A 17,803-nucleotide genomic window follows, 5' to 3' on the forward strand; every position below is an offset into this window, starting at 1 on the left:
TACATGCATTTCCGTATCTTCCACTTTCCCTTAGGCATTTTTTTTAACAAAAGAGAACCATACTTGGAATAGTCTTGCCTGCTTCGATGGACGTTGGCCCACTTGGCGGGCACTACCAGGTGGTGAGTTTCCAGAAGTGAGCCTGAGGGGCGGCTCACAGCATCTTTTCCTTCGTGTGGTTTCTACACAGCTTTTGTGCTGTTTGTGTTCTGACCCTACAAAGGTTACTTTTGTTCCACTAACCACTGTGGTTCAGGGGCTACACTGAGGGCTATGGGGGAAGACCATTCAAACCTAACAGTAAAATCCTTTTTAGGCTTCTTTTAAAACCTAAAAGAAAAAGAAAAACTGAGGACTTTCTTTTTGTTTGTTTTGTACGTCAGGAGCAGAGGGCTGCATTTACCATACGCAACAGTTCCTGATTAACACTGGCTAGGCAAAAGCCCTGTATTTATGTACATACGCACTGTTTTTCCTTTTATGCCTACAGCCCATTTCCATTCCCCTCGCCCCACAGAGAAATTTCCTAATGTGCCTGAGGTGTATCCTTATGTCCTCAACAGTGCTTACAAAATGTGCAACGGGGGTTTCTGTGCACCTATTTTTAACTTACGGAAATATTAGTTTGTGCATCTCGTTCTTCTTTTTTCCACTAAGTACATGCTCTTGCCATTGGCGCACATCGCTCTGTGCACAGTACTGAGCTGCTGGGTAATAAATACAGTGAGGTGTGTATCCACTAGGGCCCTGAAAGCCATGGACTCCCAGCCTGTCATCTCTTTATCCCCTCCCTCCTTCCCCAGCTCTGCCACTTGTCTACACATACGGGCTGTATGCATATGGCCTAACATAATATTGACAGTACCAAGTGAATATGACAATTCTTTAAGCCCCTTTATAACTTTTTAAAGAAAAAAAATTGCACTTGACATATGTAGTCTACAAGCATGTATTTTTCTTGTATTCCAAGAAGTCTCTGTGATAACTTTGATAATTAAAGATGTATAAATAAAATATACTCAATTCCTTTATCCTCTCTCAGAACTATCTTGAAGCAGTTGCTTTTGGAAGGGCCATAGTGGTCACCTAAGACTCTCAAGGCCGGGATCTGAATTCCAGAAATGTCAGAAAGCTGCTGTTGCTATTGATGACATGATTCTATAATCTGGTATCTCTGAGGTCACACTTTGATCCTGAAATTGACACTTGGGGAGCCACGTATGTCTCAGCAAGTGCACATAGCAGGACAGAGCAAATGGAGGCTGGTTTCTAGCTAGGATGGGAGCAGGGGTAATGTCCCCACTGGGCTCTGTGCCCTGCCTGTGACCCCTACCACGATAAAAGCTGTTTATGACTACAGTCCTCTTTAGTCCTGAACTTGATGTTCATCAAAGCGGTTTCCCACAGACTTCTTCCTTTGCACCTCCTAACAATCGTGTGCGGGCCAGGGTCGGCGTTACCAACTCCAGGTTAGGAGGGAGGGTGCTGAGGCTCAGAGGGTGAAGTCACTTGCTCAAAGTCACAGAGGCAGCAAGGGGTAGGAGGGACAGTCCTGCCTTGGTTGGTGTGAGCCGCCCTTGGGGAAAGGTGGGGGAAGTCCCCGCTACCACAGTGGGAGAGCACACCCGTGTACTCTTTGGAAATCAGGGTTCTAACAGCCTATGCCTACCAAGGTGCGGGGGATTCTTATCGTAGTGACTCTGTGCTCTAGAGATCATGTTTCTACCAGTCCCTCCCTCCCCTGATCCCGGTGAACCATGAAGGGAGGCATGAGTGAAAAATGGGAGCCCCAAAGGGCCCACTCCTCCTCTGCTTGCAGGCATCTTTTTTTCGGAGCTGGAAAAGATCTTAGGAACCGTATCCGTCTGGGTTCTGGCAGGAAACAGATGGCACTCTCAAATTGGGTAATTTGAGGAGAGTTTAATAAAGGGGCCATTTATAAGGGGTGGGCAGGGACCAGGGGAAAAACAGTGCAGTGTTCTGGGACCAGTAACAGCGCCACAGTTACATCCTTAGGACCAGAGGGTGAGGGAGGAGAGGCTACTGGAACCTTGAGACAGAGTGCCCTGCGGAGAGGGCTACCTGCCAGGAGCCCAGACACAAGAAGGAGCCAGGAGAATCAATACTTCGGTCCCACTCCTCCTCCACTCCCTGCCCCTCAACGGACTGTTGGTTTTCCTCATAGGGTAAAGAACACAACAGGGGGCCAGGAAGTAAGGGAGCCCATTCATATAGTCCCTACTGGTCAGCTCCCAGAGCACAGGGCAGGATGGAGAAGGCTGGAGAGAGCATCTAGAGCATAAGAACAAACTGACCCAACCCTTTAACTTGAAAGGTACTGTAACTCCCAGGGAAAGTCCTGGCCTAGAAAATCAACGGATGAATTGCAGAGCTGGGCTGGGAACTCAATCCCTGGGTGCCAGTCCACACTCCGGCGCTCTCCATTTGACCTGAGGATTCCTTTTCCCATAAGCATGGCTCAAACCTTGAAAACTAACAGGCCTTCAAATCAGCTGGAAACTATGTCTCATTTAGGGATTGTGTATTCCAAAGCTACCCCCTCACCCCTATGTGGTTCAGTCTACACTACCTTGGCACTACTCCCCAAATGACTACTTTGTTCACACCTGTGTGCTACACCTTTGACACAGGAGTTAGGGTCCCCAAAATTTAAAGGGACCAGCTCAGAAGAAAATACCTTGCAGCAGGTACAGGCATGCAAACACAAATGGGGGAGCACATGTCTGTAGTTCTGTAGTGAAGCCCGGCTGTGGCACAAGAGGGGAAGAAGGAAGTCCCTCTGTCCAACCTCCCAGTTCAGACAACCAGGCCCCCGACCTTCAGGGAACTGGCAGAACACCCTCCCACTCTACTTACATACAGAAATAGCTGTGCATTGACCCATGAGCTGCCCAGGCCTGGAAAAGTCCTCCAGGATATTTTAAAAATCACATGTTCTTCCAAGCCTTTTAAAATTTGACTAGAGAAGTGGCTGGCTAAAAAAAGAGCAAATTATTGAGATCCTTTTTGGAGGCACTGTCTGAGCTACAAATTCAAAATAAAAGATCAAAATGTTATTTGACTCTCAATTTCCTTATATATTCTATAAACCCTGCCCTCTTTATAAAATAAGACAGGCTTCCCAATTCTTTGGATAAGAGACTTAGCTCAAGAAAGCCATAAAAAGATTATCAATGATTAATTCACACATATGTTAGCATGATACCTCTATATAAAATTAAAAACACCAGAGAACTCTTGTTTGGCTTCCTAATTTTTTTTTCATTCATCCCATCTCTCAATGATTCCTGAGTATCTGTGTTTGCAGCTGTGGGCAGAAAAAAGCTTAGTGAGACTCAGAGTGGCAAGTGGGGACCAAATCCCAAAAGAAGCTTCTCCCATCTTCTTCTGTCTCTTGTAGGCAGTGAGGAGGCACTGAGAGCTTCCAAACAGAGGAGTAATTAGACTGTATCATGCTTTGGCAAGTTATGCTAGAAATATATACAGGATGATGATGAGGATGAGGATGAGACCCAGAGGCAGGAAGCCTCATTAGGAGGCTGTTGTGATATTGCAGTCAAGATACAAGGATGGGCAGAAAAACCACTTTTCCAGATCAGAGAACGTGGAGAAGGAAGTGGCAGATTTGGACCAGGTCTGCATGATGTAGCAGGGAGACGTGTCCTGGAATGTGGGAAGGAAAGGGACTCATGGCCAGGCATGTTTTCTCCATGAAAAGGGAGCTGAGCAGAGAGCTGCGGGCTGAGTGCCCAGACAAGGGTGAGCTGTGCCCTTCCTCATGCCTTGTCTCAGGGTCTGGGGTGGAGCACTGCTCTGGCCAGAGGCTGGAAGGGGACCTCTCACCCCTCATGGGCGCCCCCTGATCCCATCTCTGTTCCAGTGGGTCAGCACTTGGGTGAGCCTCGGCATAGCTCTTCACACTGTGAAGTTCCTTCTCAGTGGGTGGGTGAGATGAGTACCCTGGGTTTTCCACCTGCTGGCGTGGCCTCTAAAGCTTGAGAGCGTGTGCCTCTCCTTCTCCTCCCGGGTGTCTAAAAAGGGGCCCAGTGAGGACTCTCCCCCAAAGGGAATTAGTGCTAAACAGCTGAAAAAAGAGCCATGATCAGCGTGGCTCTGCTCAGCAATGTGGCTTTCCTCTCTGATTAAAACGAAAATGTCACATAATCCAGTTCAGAGTTTTAGTCTGACAGGCAGCCAGCCCACGGAGCCAACCTTATTCCACAGAATTGTTCATGCTCAGGAGATTTACTGTACAGCTCTCTTGCCCTGGACAGGCTGAAGAAGTCCAGGAGCCAGCGAGCGTGTGGTAGGGATCTGGTGAGGGAGGGGGTGCCACCCAATTACTTTCTGCTTACACCGTCCCAGCTCACGCATGTGCCGCTTCTAGGAACCAGTCACCCAGTGGCAGCGGCCGCCGGGAAGCTGGCTGGCGGACCTGGCACCAGCCGGAAACTACATGGACTTGGCAGGCGCTCTGCCCAGCAGTGGCGGCGCCCTGACCCGTCGCAGCTTCTCAGCAGAAGAGGACGGATGCAGGGTGGACAAGAGAAAAGGGACAACGGGGCTTCTGTGCCCGGTTTGCTATGAAGCCGTCGCATGGCCCGCAGTGACAGGATCTGGTGGAGGTGTGGCACACCCTCTGCTGACTGTTTGCCTGGACAGCCTTGCGCCAACTAGGGCATCCTTGCCTGGCTCTGGCATTTGACCCTCAGGGCCCAGATCTGCTCTCCATCTGCACCAGAAATCACACAAATACCCTACAGCCACAGCCTCATTCACCCATCCTGCAGGCCCCTTCCCCGCTCACTGACCGCAGGCTCTCACGTCCCGGGCTGCCAGGCAACTCTCCCCCGCTCCCTGCCCCTACCTCCAGGCAGCCTCACACCTCAGGGTTCAAAGCTGTTTTGCAGCAGCGGCAGCTGTAATAACAGCAACAAGGAGGCCTCTGGACTGAGTCACCGTTTCAAAGTATGTGCGCACACATTCTCTCATTTGTCCTGGTAACTGCCTCTCACCTCTGGGCGGCTTGGGACGGAGGGTGCAGCTAACAGCAGCTTCCTTCTCAAACAAGGTCCTCCTCAGGAATGCCAGCAATCTGACCAGCAGCCTTTCCCCCACACCTCCCCTCCCTCTCTTCAGAGAACCCACACTTCCCACTCTGCCCTGGTGTTAGTGCGCCAGTGGCCCAGGCTGCTGCGTGGCTCTCCCACGGCCAGGTAACAGGAATCACCACGTCCCCCCCCGCCAAGCCACGCCAATCTCAAAGTCTTAAGCGAGCCAGGCATCCTTGCCTAGCTCTGGCAGGGCCCAGAGAAGCCCACCTGGGGCCTGTACCTCCCTGTTGCTCCACTTCAGGGGAACGAGTTTTCTGGAACACAACTCCCATGTGTTCTCCCATGATCCATCGGAGAGGATCTGGGATCCACTGGCACCTGCCACAGCCACAGGTCTCTGTCGAGGAAAGAAGCCACGGTGCGTTCTGTGGCTAAAGGGTGACTAGGGACCACTGGGGTGGCCTGGTGTAAGACTCTGCCTGACCGTGATGCTCCTCATGAGTGGTGACTATTTGAGCCAAGATATCATCTCTTTGGGGGGTCCGACTGTGAGACACAGCAGTGGCAGCAGGGACAGCAGCTGGGGTGAGACAGGAGAGAGAGCACTAGAAGCAAGGGAAAGAAGTAGCCAAAAGCCCAGCTTTGCACACCTGGAAGAATCCTCAGGGTAAGGAAACCTGGATGCCCAGTTCTAAAGTGATGGCCTGGCAGTAGGTACTGAGAGTTCCTGGCACGTCCTGACTGATGAGGTGTTAACAGGCTGCTGGGAAGTACAAAGACCCTGGGTGAATGGGGTGTGTGTAGCTGGGACCCAGACCTGAGTTTCCCCTCGTCCCTGAGGATGTGCCCAAGGAGCTGACAAACTGGACACACCTCTTAGAGGCTGAAAAAGCCTGACTAGAATAGGAAGGAATTATTACCAGAGGAACAAGTGAACTTCCAAGATACTAAATGACTTGCTGGTACAGCCACTGATGGCTCACCCGTCAGACATGCCCTTACCTCCCTTTCCAACAGAACCCTGATCCCTTTATGGATGGCGGCGCGTGCAGCTGAAACTTCTCCACAGAGCCCTTTACACCTAGGTGGCCACATGATGGACTTCTGGCCAATCAGACATAAGCGGAGCATTTCGGGAAAAAGCTTTTGCTTTCCTGATCTAGGGACTGGCCCTGCTTTCTTCTCGACTTCTTCTTCCTGCCTCAGATGAAGCAGCCATCTGCCACCATGAGGAGGAAAGCCACATGCCAGGGACAACACAGATAGGAAGGTAAGAGACTGAGTGTCTGATGACACTGTGTGAGCCCTGGACTGGCTCCTCCCAGAATTCTCATTGTGTCTGAGAAATAACTACTTACTTATTTAAGCCACTCTTGGTTGGGTTTTCTGAGTTTTGCAGCTGAATGCATTCCTGACCAATAAATCTGCCTAGTCACAGAGCTGCTGGTAAATGGCGGGGCTGGGCTCCAAGCACTGTCTGTTTAATTCCAGAGCCTGTCTTGCTTGTTTTCCACTGGGTAGCACTATTTCTCGCTCTCAGAACAAGGGGTCTGCAAATTAAATAAGATGCTGTATATAGGGGCGCCTGAGTGGCTCAGTCGGTTAAGCGTCTGCCTTCAGCTCAGGTCATGATCCCAGGGCTCTGGGATCAAGCCCCGCATCGGGCTCACTGCTCAGCGGAGAGCCTGCTTCTCCCTCTCCCTCTGCCTGCCACTCTATCTGTGCTCTCTCTCTATGTCTCTGTCAAATAAATAAATAAAATCTTTAAAAAAAAAAAGATGCTGTATATAAAACACTTGACACATTATAGCAGATGCCCAATAAATATTAGTTACAGTTATTACTATTATTATGAGGCCAAGTAGGCCCCAAGCCACTTCAAGCTCCTCTGTTTTAGCGTCTACGACCACAGTCAAGTGGGAACCCAGAAAAAGGTATCATTCTTTCTGAGGAAAAGAGAGTGAGGAAGGGTTAGGTCCTTGGGCCTACCGGGGCTACCGTCCACTGAGATGGACTCCCATTCCCAGAGCCTGCTTGTCCCTTGGGAAGGGCAGCACAGATACAAAGGGGCCCCTGCCATCATTAATGGATCGGAAGAGTCCCTCTCTGTTCCTTCAGTTTGGACCCAGCATCCACAGAAAGCCAGACAAAGACCATGACAAGGCTCAGTCAGGGGCATCAGGCACCCTGGTAAACTTACGCATTTCTCTTCCTTCCCCAGACACAGAAGTATGTCTCCTGAAACCAAGGATATTGCTGCTTTTATAACAGAACACTGGGAACAGGCTAAAAGTCTAATAGCGAGGTACTATTTTAAAAAGTGATGCTATGTCCACAGAAGAGAACAAATATTCTATAGTCATTAAATATGATATTCTCTAAGGGTTTTTATAATTTGGGAAAACCCTCATGTGAAAAATAGCTGACATATTAAGCTATCCGTGTATTATATTTCCCATGATCCCCTTATGACATTATACATACACATAAGTAAGAGAAATTCAAAAGGCAATTAGAAAAATAAAAAAGCTAACAATGATTAACATCTTTAAATTGTGTTATTATGCATATACTTTTGTATGTTTTCTATGATTTCTATAGTTTCTTGTATAACCACAAGAAAAATCCTTATAAGTAAATTGAAGAAAGGGGAAAGTGTATTAGTGACAGAAGTTGTGACATTGTTATTACTATTTGGACAGGATATCTGGCTTCAAAACATGCTGTTTGCTAACAGCCAGAAAGCAGACATTTCAGTGAAATATTTTTAAAATGGAAGAGAGTCTCTGATGTGGCACTCCTCATTTCCCAGCAAAAGAAAAACACCGCCCCCCCCCTCCCTTAATTGGGGCCTGGGACTAGAGGCACATCCCTTACCTCTTTGAAGCAGCTCTGATCTGAGACCCCTCTCACTAGGGATCCCTGAGAGAAGACCCTCCCTGTAAAAGACCATCTCTGCCAAGTTCACAGAGCACAGATATCTGAGACACCTGGAGAGGGGTGGCCTGGTGTTCTGATGAGGTCGGGATATGGTTTCTCTCCCTAGTAAGATGAAAAGTGAACAGATGCTAAGAGATGCGTTTTCTCTGCAGCTCAGCTCTCTGTGTAACTAGCATGCCGTAAGCATCAAGCTTGAGCCTTTGGAACTGGGGCTAAGTCAGCCAGCAAACCACCACAGCCACGGCAAATTTACTATGGAAGTGCTCTGGGCTACCTTTCTTTCTGTTCTTCCTCCCAAGGACTTTGGGTTCCCACACCACACAACTTTTTCAGCCTATCATTTCTTTCCTCACATCAAACACTTGGACCCAGTGGTCTGGAAGTAACAATATCTCCACTATCTTTCCTTCACACTTGACACAGCAGGCGTCCACCTGGACCTGGATGCGTAGAGATGGAAAGTTAATTTTTCATCACGCACCCAATGGTTCAATATATTGTATGGGACTTTTATCTTTGGGACCAAATATCAGAACGCATCAGATATAATAATAAACCATTAATAAAAACTCACGTGGTAAAAGATACTCTTTTCATCCAAAGAAATTGTGTTGTTCCACACAGTTTTAAGATTCCATTTCCTTGCACTCAGGAATTACCAGAATGCTATAAGCATTCTGTGAAGAGTCTCATTTCAAGTTCAGATTATTCAGACTCATCTGTGACAGATGTAGAACTCCCAGATTCCCACAAAGTGTTGTAAGTTTTCCCCTGTAACCCCATCTGGCTTAACATCACCATCAGTGATTTTTTTCAGAATGTGAAAGTTCAACAGCTTGAAATGTTAAAACTCTGTAAAAAGCAGCATTATCACCCAGCAACAGCTCAGAGCTCTGACACTTGAATATGGGATTTGTAATATATCTAACAGTACAATCCAGACTTGATGAAGAAAGAGTTGGCTAATAGAGTACAATAATACTGCAAGAGGAAATATTTATTCTGTTTGAGCAACAACTTTTTCAAGCAGCCATAAGATCACAGAATGTTGGAACTAGAAGGGCCTTGGAGATCCTCTAATCTAATTCCTTCAAATCAAAGCCAGGGCCTGGGCACCCCTCCAAGGGAGCACATGAATGGAATAAAGCCTTATAGTGAGGAGGGGGTCGGGGCTCCCATCTGGGCTTCCCGCATTTCTAGGTACCACTAAGTAACATTAATGTTAAAGCATCTGTCTCCCAGCCTTGTGCAAAGACACAATGTCTCCCTCCTATCTACTGAGTAAAATCCAAATCTGGTTTTCAAGGCCTTAGTCTCACCTTTCTACCTTTATTCCACACTCTCCAAACACCTGCACAGGCTCATTTCTGTACCTGGGATACCATCTCCCCTGTTCAGGCCCTCTGTCCATTGGTATTCAATATATCCCCTCCTCCATGCAGCCTCCATGGTTCCTCCAACCTAAATACGCTCTCATTCTCCTAAACAACCACACCAGCTTATCCCTATGTCTATCAGAGAATGTTTCATATTCTGCATTCTATTATTGGTATGTTTGTTTTATATCCTTCATCAGATTGCAAGTTCCCAGAGGACAGGGAAAATGCTTGATTCATATTAACTAATTAGTTAATTCTTCCATGGTCCTTTGCTTATTAGCAGTGCTTGAGAAACTCAGAACAAATGTGTTCGTAATACATTTTTCTTGTTTATAAAGGCAGATCCAATAAAGGTTCAATTCACTGCACTGCAGTAATTCTGTGTACATGGAATTAGAAGCAAACTTTTTCCTCACTCTTTCTCCCCAACATTTTGTTATGAAAAATTTCACATATACAACAAAGTATGTTTAAGGCCACCTAGATTCTACCATTAACATTTATTTGACTGTACTTACTTTATCACATATCTGTATACATATCCATTCTTGTATTCATTCATTAATCCATTTAATCTTTTTGATGTATTTCAAAGTGAACTACCATTCTACTTCCTCTAAATAATTCAGAATGTGTATCATTAACTACAGTTCAATATTCATTTTTTTCTCTTGAAGTAAAATTTATATTCAATGAAGTGCCCAAATCTTAAATGTGTATACACTGAGTTTACATAAAAATATACACCTGAGTTAAAAAAATCCCTACTCTGCCATAAGGAACCACTGTTTTGATTTTTTCCCCCATCATAGATTAGTTTTGCCTATTCTAGAATTTCATATAAGTGGAATCAAATACTAAATACTTCTTTTTGTGGAAGGCTTCTTTCAGTTTTTTAGTTTCATACATGTTGCATGTATTAATAATTTTCTCTTTGATATTGCTAAGTAGCATTCCATTATATATCACTGTTTCTGTATCCATTTTCCTACTGATGGGGACATATAGGTTTTATAAGTGTTTGTCAACATATATTTCAATTTCTCTTGAGTAAATAACTGTGAGTAAAACTGCTGAGTCAAATAAGGATATATTTGTTTTATAAGAAATGCTAGAGGGGTGCCTGGGTGGCAGTTAAGCGTCCAACTCTTGATTTCAGGGTTATGAGTTCAAGCCCTGTGCTGGGCTCTACACGGGGCATGGATGGAGCCTACTTAAAAAAAAAAAAAAGAAATGCTAGAGCTTTCCAAAATGGTTATATCATTTTATATTCCTACCAACACTGAGAACTCCAAATTGCTTGTGAGAAGGTTTCTGACACTGAATTAGAATTGTTTTAATGGATATAGGGTTATTCAGATTTTCTGTCATCAGGTGTCAGTTTTTTTTAAAAAATAGACTTATTTATTTATTTGCCAGAGGGAGAGAGAGAAAGCACAAAGCAGGGGGAGGGGCAGAGGGAGAGGGAGAAACAGATTCCCTGCTGACCAGGGAGCCTGACGTGGGGCTTAATCCCAGAACCCTGGGATCGTGACCTGAGCCAAAAGCAGACGCTTAACCGACTGAGCCACCCAGGTGCCCCCAGGTGTCAGTTTTGATGAGCTGTATTTTTCAAAGAATTTGTAGAATTCATCTAAGTTGTTTAATTTTTTTGGTATAAAGTTGTTCCTAATATTCCCTTATTAATTTTTTAATGCCTGTAGGATTGATAACACCTCTTTTATTCTGGCTCTTGGTAGTAAGTGCTCTCTATGTATCTAATCAATTTTATTGATCTTTTAAAAGACAAAGCATTTGGATTTATGGTTTTTCTCTATTTTTTGTCTATTTTCCAGTTTACTGATTTATGCTCTTACCTTTTTTTTCTTTCATAATTGAATTTTTATTGGTTGTTCCAAAGATCAGTACAGACATTTCAATTTGTACACAATTCTTAATGTACATACTGAAAATCTAAAAAATCATGTAGTTGTGATTCTTTCTAAGAGTTATTCCAGTGACTTTCCAGATTAAAATTTGAAGGCAAATTTTCCTTAACAGTATGTCAAGTACCAATATCTTCAAATGTTGATACACTATTATCTTTAAGTCCCATTAATTCACAAGTTAATATCATATACACTACATACTCAAATTTTCAATCTCGCACAGCACATTAACAAGTTACTAGGAAGGGGCGCCTGGGTGGCTCAGTTGGTTAAGCGACTGCCTTCGGCTCAGGTCATGATCCTGGAGTCCCGGGATCGAGTCCCGCATCGGCTCTCTGCTCAGCGGGGAGTCTGCTTCTCCCTCTGACCCTCCTCCCTCTCATGCTCTCTGTCTCTCATTCTCTCTCTCTCAAATAAATAAATAAATAAAATCTTAAAAAAAAAAAAAAAAAAACAAGTTACTAGGAAAACTGGACTACCAGACCAAGATGTTGCAGAGTGCACAAAATTCTGACAGGGAGAGTCAAGATCAAGGAGTGGTTTTCTTTAGGAATCAATTCTACCAAAAACAACATGGAAATAGAAGTAATTTAAAATGTTCAAGGCACATTAAATGCACGACTGACTCCAAACTGCCATTTAGTATGCTTAGTATTACAGGATATAAAAACTACCCCACCTATGGAATGTTGAGCTGACCCATAACACAATCAAAGCCTCCCATATTCAATATCTCACGATTCTCTGGTTGTACCAAAAAATAAACAACCAACAAATGATTTCACCTCTTATAAAAAAGCATATACACTTAAAAAATGGGATGAGGTAGGATTCCTTCTTTCTTAAAAATGTTTCTAGAGCTACTAAAAAACTTGGATTAATGAAATAGTTGATAAAAATATTTCCCTGGATTGTACAAGAGAGACAGGAACCACTGATAAGACATGATATATGATATTAATCAGACAGCTTCTTCCTCTCCTGCTTCATCAGAGGCTGGACTCTCCTCATTTTTAGTTTCTCTGTTTTCGGCAGGTAAGTCTTCTTTCATTTCTTGGTTAGCCACTTCAGCCTGTCTTCCCTTTTCTCCCCTTTTCCCCTTTGTTTGCACTTTTTTGTCTAAAGATTTATCCTCTCCTGCTGCCTTTTTTGGCTTCATTTCCACTTTTGCAGGAGCAGGTTTAGCTGACAACCTCAGTAACCTCCTCGTGGGCTCCTCTTTTGCTGCCCCCTCGCAGGAGCTGACCTTCCTCTTGGGCATCATGGTGGGGAGTGGGCGAGTGCCCGGTGCCTGCGCCTGTGGGGCTGAGGTGTGTGCAGAGCCTTCATGAAGCTGGGCTGCCTGGCTGTTGTCATTCCTCCCCACTGCTCTTTTCTTTTTCATGTCCTTCTTACTACTTATTTTGGATATTTTTCTTTTTCTTTTTTAAAAGATTTTATTTATTTATTTGACAGATAGAGACATAGCAAGAAAGGGAACACAAGCAGGGGGAGTGAGAGAGGGAGAAGCAGGCTTCCTGCTGAGCAGGGAGCCCGATGTGGGACTCGATTCCAGGACCCTGGGATCATGACCTGAGCCGAAGGCAGATGCTTAATGACTGAGCCACCCAGGTGTCCTGGATATTATTCTTACGAGGAAACCTTCAGTCACTGAGTTTTAGACCTGTCTTATCTGATATCGTAGCCAATGACCACATGTGGGTATCTAAATTTAAATAATTTAAGTTAATTAAAAATTAAAGCCACATATGATTATTGACTATCAGACTTGACAACAGAGATACAGAACATTTCCATTGCCACAGAAAGTGCTACTGTACAGCACATTTAAGACTTTTCTTTTTGGGGCTCCTGGGTGGCTCAGTTGGTTAAGCCTCCAACTCTTGATTTTGATTCAGGTCATGATCTCAGGGTTGTGGGATTGAGCCCCTGGCTGGGCTCAGTGCTCAGCACAGAGTCTGCTTTGGATTCTCTTTCTCCTTCTCCCTCTGTCCCTCCCCCCTCTCTCTTAAATAAATAAGTAAATAAAATCTTTTAAAAAAATACCTTTTTATAAAACAAACATTTAAAGCTATAAAATTTCCTCTAAGTACTGCTTTAGCTGCATCCTATAAATTTTGATGTTATATTTTCATTATCATTTAGTTAAAATTATTTTCAAATACCCTTGGGATTTCTTCTTTGAAACACAGATTATTTACAGTGTGTTCCTGAATTTCCAAATATTTGGGGTTTCCCAAGATATATTTCTGTTACTGATTTCTAATTTAATTCCAATGTAGTCAGAGGATATACTACATTCTCTACATAGTCCAGTTTTTAAACTTTATTGAGACTTGTTTTATGGAATGTATATCCTGTTGTTGTTGAATGTAGTAGTCTACAAACATCAATCTGGCTTATGTCTTCATCTGTGTTTACTGAAAATTTTTTTGTGTGTGTAATTGGTCTATCAGTTGCTGACAGTGGGAAAATCTCCAACTCTGACTGAGGTATTTTTTGTTTCTCCCTTTAATTCTGTGAATTGGTATATTAAGTTGCTGCCTGGCAACTTTCAGTTGGCTAGTATGAAATAGGAACTTTAACTAAAAGATTTAACAAAGAAGCTTCTGGTATCTCATTAATATGTTGAAGTATACAACAAACTACGCTGCTTATTTGGTTGTTAATAGTAGTTTACTAAGACCCTAAAAATAACTGTTTCCTCTAGAAGTTTTCAAGTCCCATGTCTTTATCTACTTATAGATATACTTTTCAAATTTGCTTATCTGCACTAATTATAGGAAGGAGCAGTTTGCACTTTAAAAGTGTGCTTTTAGTTCCACCTCTGGTATGGCCAAGTTAGCTCCTATTGGACCAATACTCCCGGAAAAAGCTATATACTCCAGACAAAATTTATAAAAACAATTGCCTGAAGGCACTGTAGAGAGACAAAAAAAATAGGTAGATTCTGCAGGAGGGCTGAGATGTGGGAGAAAGGAAAAGACAGAGACGTGTTTCTCAATTTTATGGCTTTTAGCCTGGTGGCAGGCTGTGGTCAGTGTCATGCTGAGGGCTAAAACTCCCAACAGAAAGCATGCAGTCTTTCAGAGACAGATTTTGGGACCCCCACAGCCACTGGAAAGTAAAGAGGGAATCCCAGAAAGAGAAAGCCTCAAATTCTGTGTAAAAACTCTGCCCAAATCTCCTGAGACATGGATGCATGCGGCAGACTCTAGGCAAACTAGCTAAGAATAAAATAACTGAGCCAAGAATTGAGATGCTTAGCCCAACAGCCAGGGTTTGTGGTTTTAATTCAAACTGAGGTAATTGCTAGCTAAGGCAAAAACCAAAATAAACAATAACCCGCCCCACCTGCAATAAACCTCTTCAGAAGAATATAATAGAATCCAGAGTCTCCATAATGTAGTAGTACAATGTTCAAAATACAACCTAAAATTATTAAACATGCACAGAAATAAGAAAATGCAGCCCATCCTCAAGAAAAAAGGCAATCAATAGCAATCCCAAGATAACCCAGATGTTGCAATTAGCAGATAAGGATTTTAAAGCAGCTATTATAATTATGCTCAGTGGCATAAAAGAATATATGAAATATACAGAAAACCTTGGCAGAGAAATAGAGACTATAAAAGAGAACCAACTGGAAGTTCTATAATTAAAAAATACAACATACAAAATTTTCCAAAAAATCACTGGATGAACTTAATAGAATAGAAATTATATTGGAAAGTGTCAGTGATCTTGAAGATAGACCAACAGAAATTACCCAATCTGCAGAACAGAGAGAAATAAAAGATTGAAAAAAAAAAAATCCAGAACATCAGACCCAGGACAATATCAAAAGGTCTATCATAGTGGCCAACAGACACACGAAAAGATGCTCAACATCACTCATCACCAGGGAAATGCAAATCAAAACCACAATGAGATATCACTCACACCTGTCAGAATGGCTAAAATCAAAACCACAAAAAACAACAAGTGTTGGCAAAGATGTGAAGAAAAAGGAAATCTTGCACTGTTGGTGGGAATGCAAACTGGTGCAGCCACTGTGGAAAAGAGTATGGAGGTGCCTCAAGAAGTTAAAAATAGAATTACCCTACAATCCAGTAAGCATACTACCAGGTATCTACCCAAAAAATACAAAAACACTAATTCAAAGGAATACATGTATTATAGCAGCATTATTTACAATAGCCAAATTTTAGAAGCAGCCCAGTGTCCACTGATAGATGAATGAATAAAGAAGAGGTGGTATGTGTATACACACACACACACACACACACACACACGGGAATATTATTCAGCCATAAAAAGCAATGAAATCTTGCCCTTCACAATGATATGGATGGAGCAAGAGAATATAATGTTAAGTGAAGTAAGTCAGTCAGAGAAAAACAAATACCATATGATTTCACTCCTATGTGGAATTTAAGAAACAAAACAAATGAGTAAAAGAAAAAGAAAGAGAGAGAGAGATAAACCAAGAAACATACTCTTAACTATAGAGAACAAACTGATGGTTACCAGAGCAGAGGTGGGTGGGGGGATGGGTGAAATAGGTAATGGGGAGTAAGGAGGGCACTTGTGATGAGCACTGGGTGATGCTCAGAATTGTTGAATCACTATATTGTATACCTGAAACTAATATAACAGTATATGTTAACTATACTGGAATTAAGATAACAAGTAAGTCTATCATAGGTATAACCAGTCTCAGAAGGAGAAAAGAGAGAGAATGGGGCAGAAAAATATTCGAAGAAATAATGGCTGAAAATTCTCCAAATTTGGTATAAAACCTAAATTTACAGATTTAAGAAGCTCAATGAACTCTAAGCAGGATAAATAAAACCAAAGATAAAGAAAGGAAAATCTTGAAAGCAGCCAGAGAAAAAGGATAAATTACATAAAGATAACAATGATTCCAGTGACCACTGACTTCTCATCAGAAACCAAGGAAGCCAGAAGATGGTAAAACAGCATCTGGAAAAAAAAAATCCTCAACCTAGAATTCTATATCCAGTGAAAATATCCTTCAGGAATGAAGGTGAAGTAAATATACAGTATATTTGTCATATCTTTCAGACAAAGCTTTCTATTTTACACTAAAAGTTGGCTAGCTATGCAGCAGTTTGCACACCAATTCATAGAAACTTTAAAACACATATTTTAAAATGAACAGTAATTTTTAAAAATCATGTGAACTGGAAGGGGCGGCGGTCAACAAAACAACCTGTCCTCAGTTTTTCCTTTAATGGTAAACAGTGGGTAAGAAGTTATTTCTACGTAATCTAAGTCTGGCCTAATTCCGCCAAGATTTCCTGGTCTCAACAGTCTCTTCTCCTTCCTCCTTTCCCACAAATATGCCACTGGGAAAGTGAGGAAAAGTTCAATTTAGGCCTCTTAACATTATTCAGATCTAGAGACAGAATGCAGAACTATTAAAAGCTAAGAGTTCAAAATGAAGGGTGGGCAAGGTATGAGGCACAAGAAAAGAAAACAGGCCAAGATAGCCTGAAAGGACACATTCACATTGGAGAATTAACTGCAAAAGGTTGAGACTGAGTCAATATTTGCATTAGAAATCTCAACCTGAATTAACACGTTTGTTGGACTTGTTAGTCCAGAAATAGTTCCCAAGAGAGCTCTGGAAGTGTGACCTTTGCTTGCACATCTGCTCTGACTTTTATGAGTTCTCTTAATACTTTTTAAAGCTACTGCTAAGTGTTAATTTTTGTTCAAAGTAGGATTACCAAACAACCTGTTAGCAACACAAAGATTCTCTTCATACTCGCCTTCCTTAAACCTAGAAGCAGACTGTTTTCCAAACTGTTAACATCCCAAGCTGACTGCCAAAACAGTTATTAACTAGCCTCTGACATCTAAACAACAGCTGTGTGCTGTCCTGCTAAAGGACAGCCTCACCCAGACAGTGACTCTCCAAAGGTCAGCTGTGTCCTGCAGCAGGAAGTCCACGCCACGGTTGGTGGCACATGCCGGCACAACGGAACAGTCTGTGTTTGTCCCAATTCCCTTTCCTCCCTTTTGGCTAATCTTCACTGGTCATAAATGTTCAGCTCGCCTTGCACAGGAAGCGGGGGCCTTAAACTTCATCCTGCTCGCTCATTGCAGTTCTTGCTCTTACACAAACTCTTTTCACAGAAGACCATCTTAGAGTCGCCACTGAAAATGGTGATGACAAAGGACCAGAAGACAAAGCAAAAACACTTGTCTCAGAAGCAAGCACATTCAAAAATATTGTCAGGTGTTGTTCTAGTGCTTTCTTACAATATCCCCGCCCTCTACTGCCATAAGGATCATCCCTCCCGGTTACTAGGTAGGGAAGCTGCAGTTGCTCAGAGCATTTACATGAACTGCCCATGGTCACACAGCTTTGGAGGGACACCACGAGACTATCCAGTTCTCTTTAACTCAAGTCCAAGGGTCTTTCTACTCTGGCAACCTTCAAGAGTACAAA

The 17,803-nt window shown here is 43.2% G+C and overlaps 2 protein-coding genes across 3 annotated transcripts in view; both read right to left on the reverse strand.

Annotated features, from left to right (window-relative positions):
* CTDSPL (CTD small phosphatase like) overlaps nt 1-17,803 on the reverse strand; it is a 114,982-nt gene that overhangs the window by 67,448 nt on the left and 29,731 nt on the right. The gene's annotated exons all lie outside the window — the stretch shown is intronic.
* On the reverse strand, nt 12,284-12,583 carry LOC110594308 (non-histone chromosomal protein HMG-14-like). Its single transcript, XM_044918867.1, has one exon. It carries the CDS (start codon nt 12,581-12,583, stop codon nt 12,284-12,286), a length of 300 nt encoding a protein of 99 aa, XP_044774802.1.

The sequence above is a fragment of the Neomonachus schauinslandi genome, chromosome 1 (genome assembly GCF_002201575.2).
Source record: "Neomonachus schauinslandi chromosome 1, ASM220157v2, whole genome shotgun sequence".
In the NCBI taxonomy this organism is placed as follows: Eukaryota; Metazoa; Chordata; class Mammalia; order Carnivora; family Phocidae; genus Neomonachus; species Neomonachus schauinslandi.

Excerpts from the sequence above, each read along its gene's own strand:
- LOC110594308 (XM_044918867.1), bottom strand. The coding sequence starts at position 12,583 with ATGCCCAAGAGGAAGGTCAGCTCCTGCGAGGGGGCAGCAAAAGAGGAG.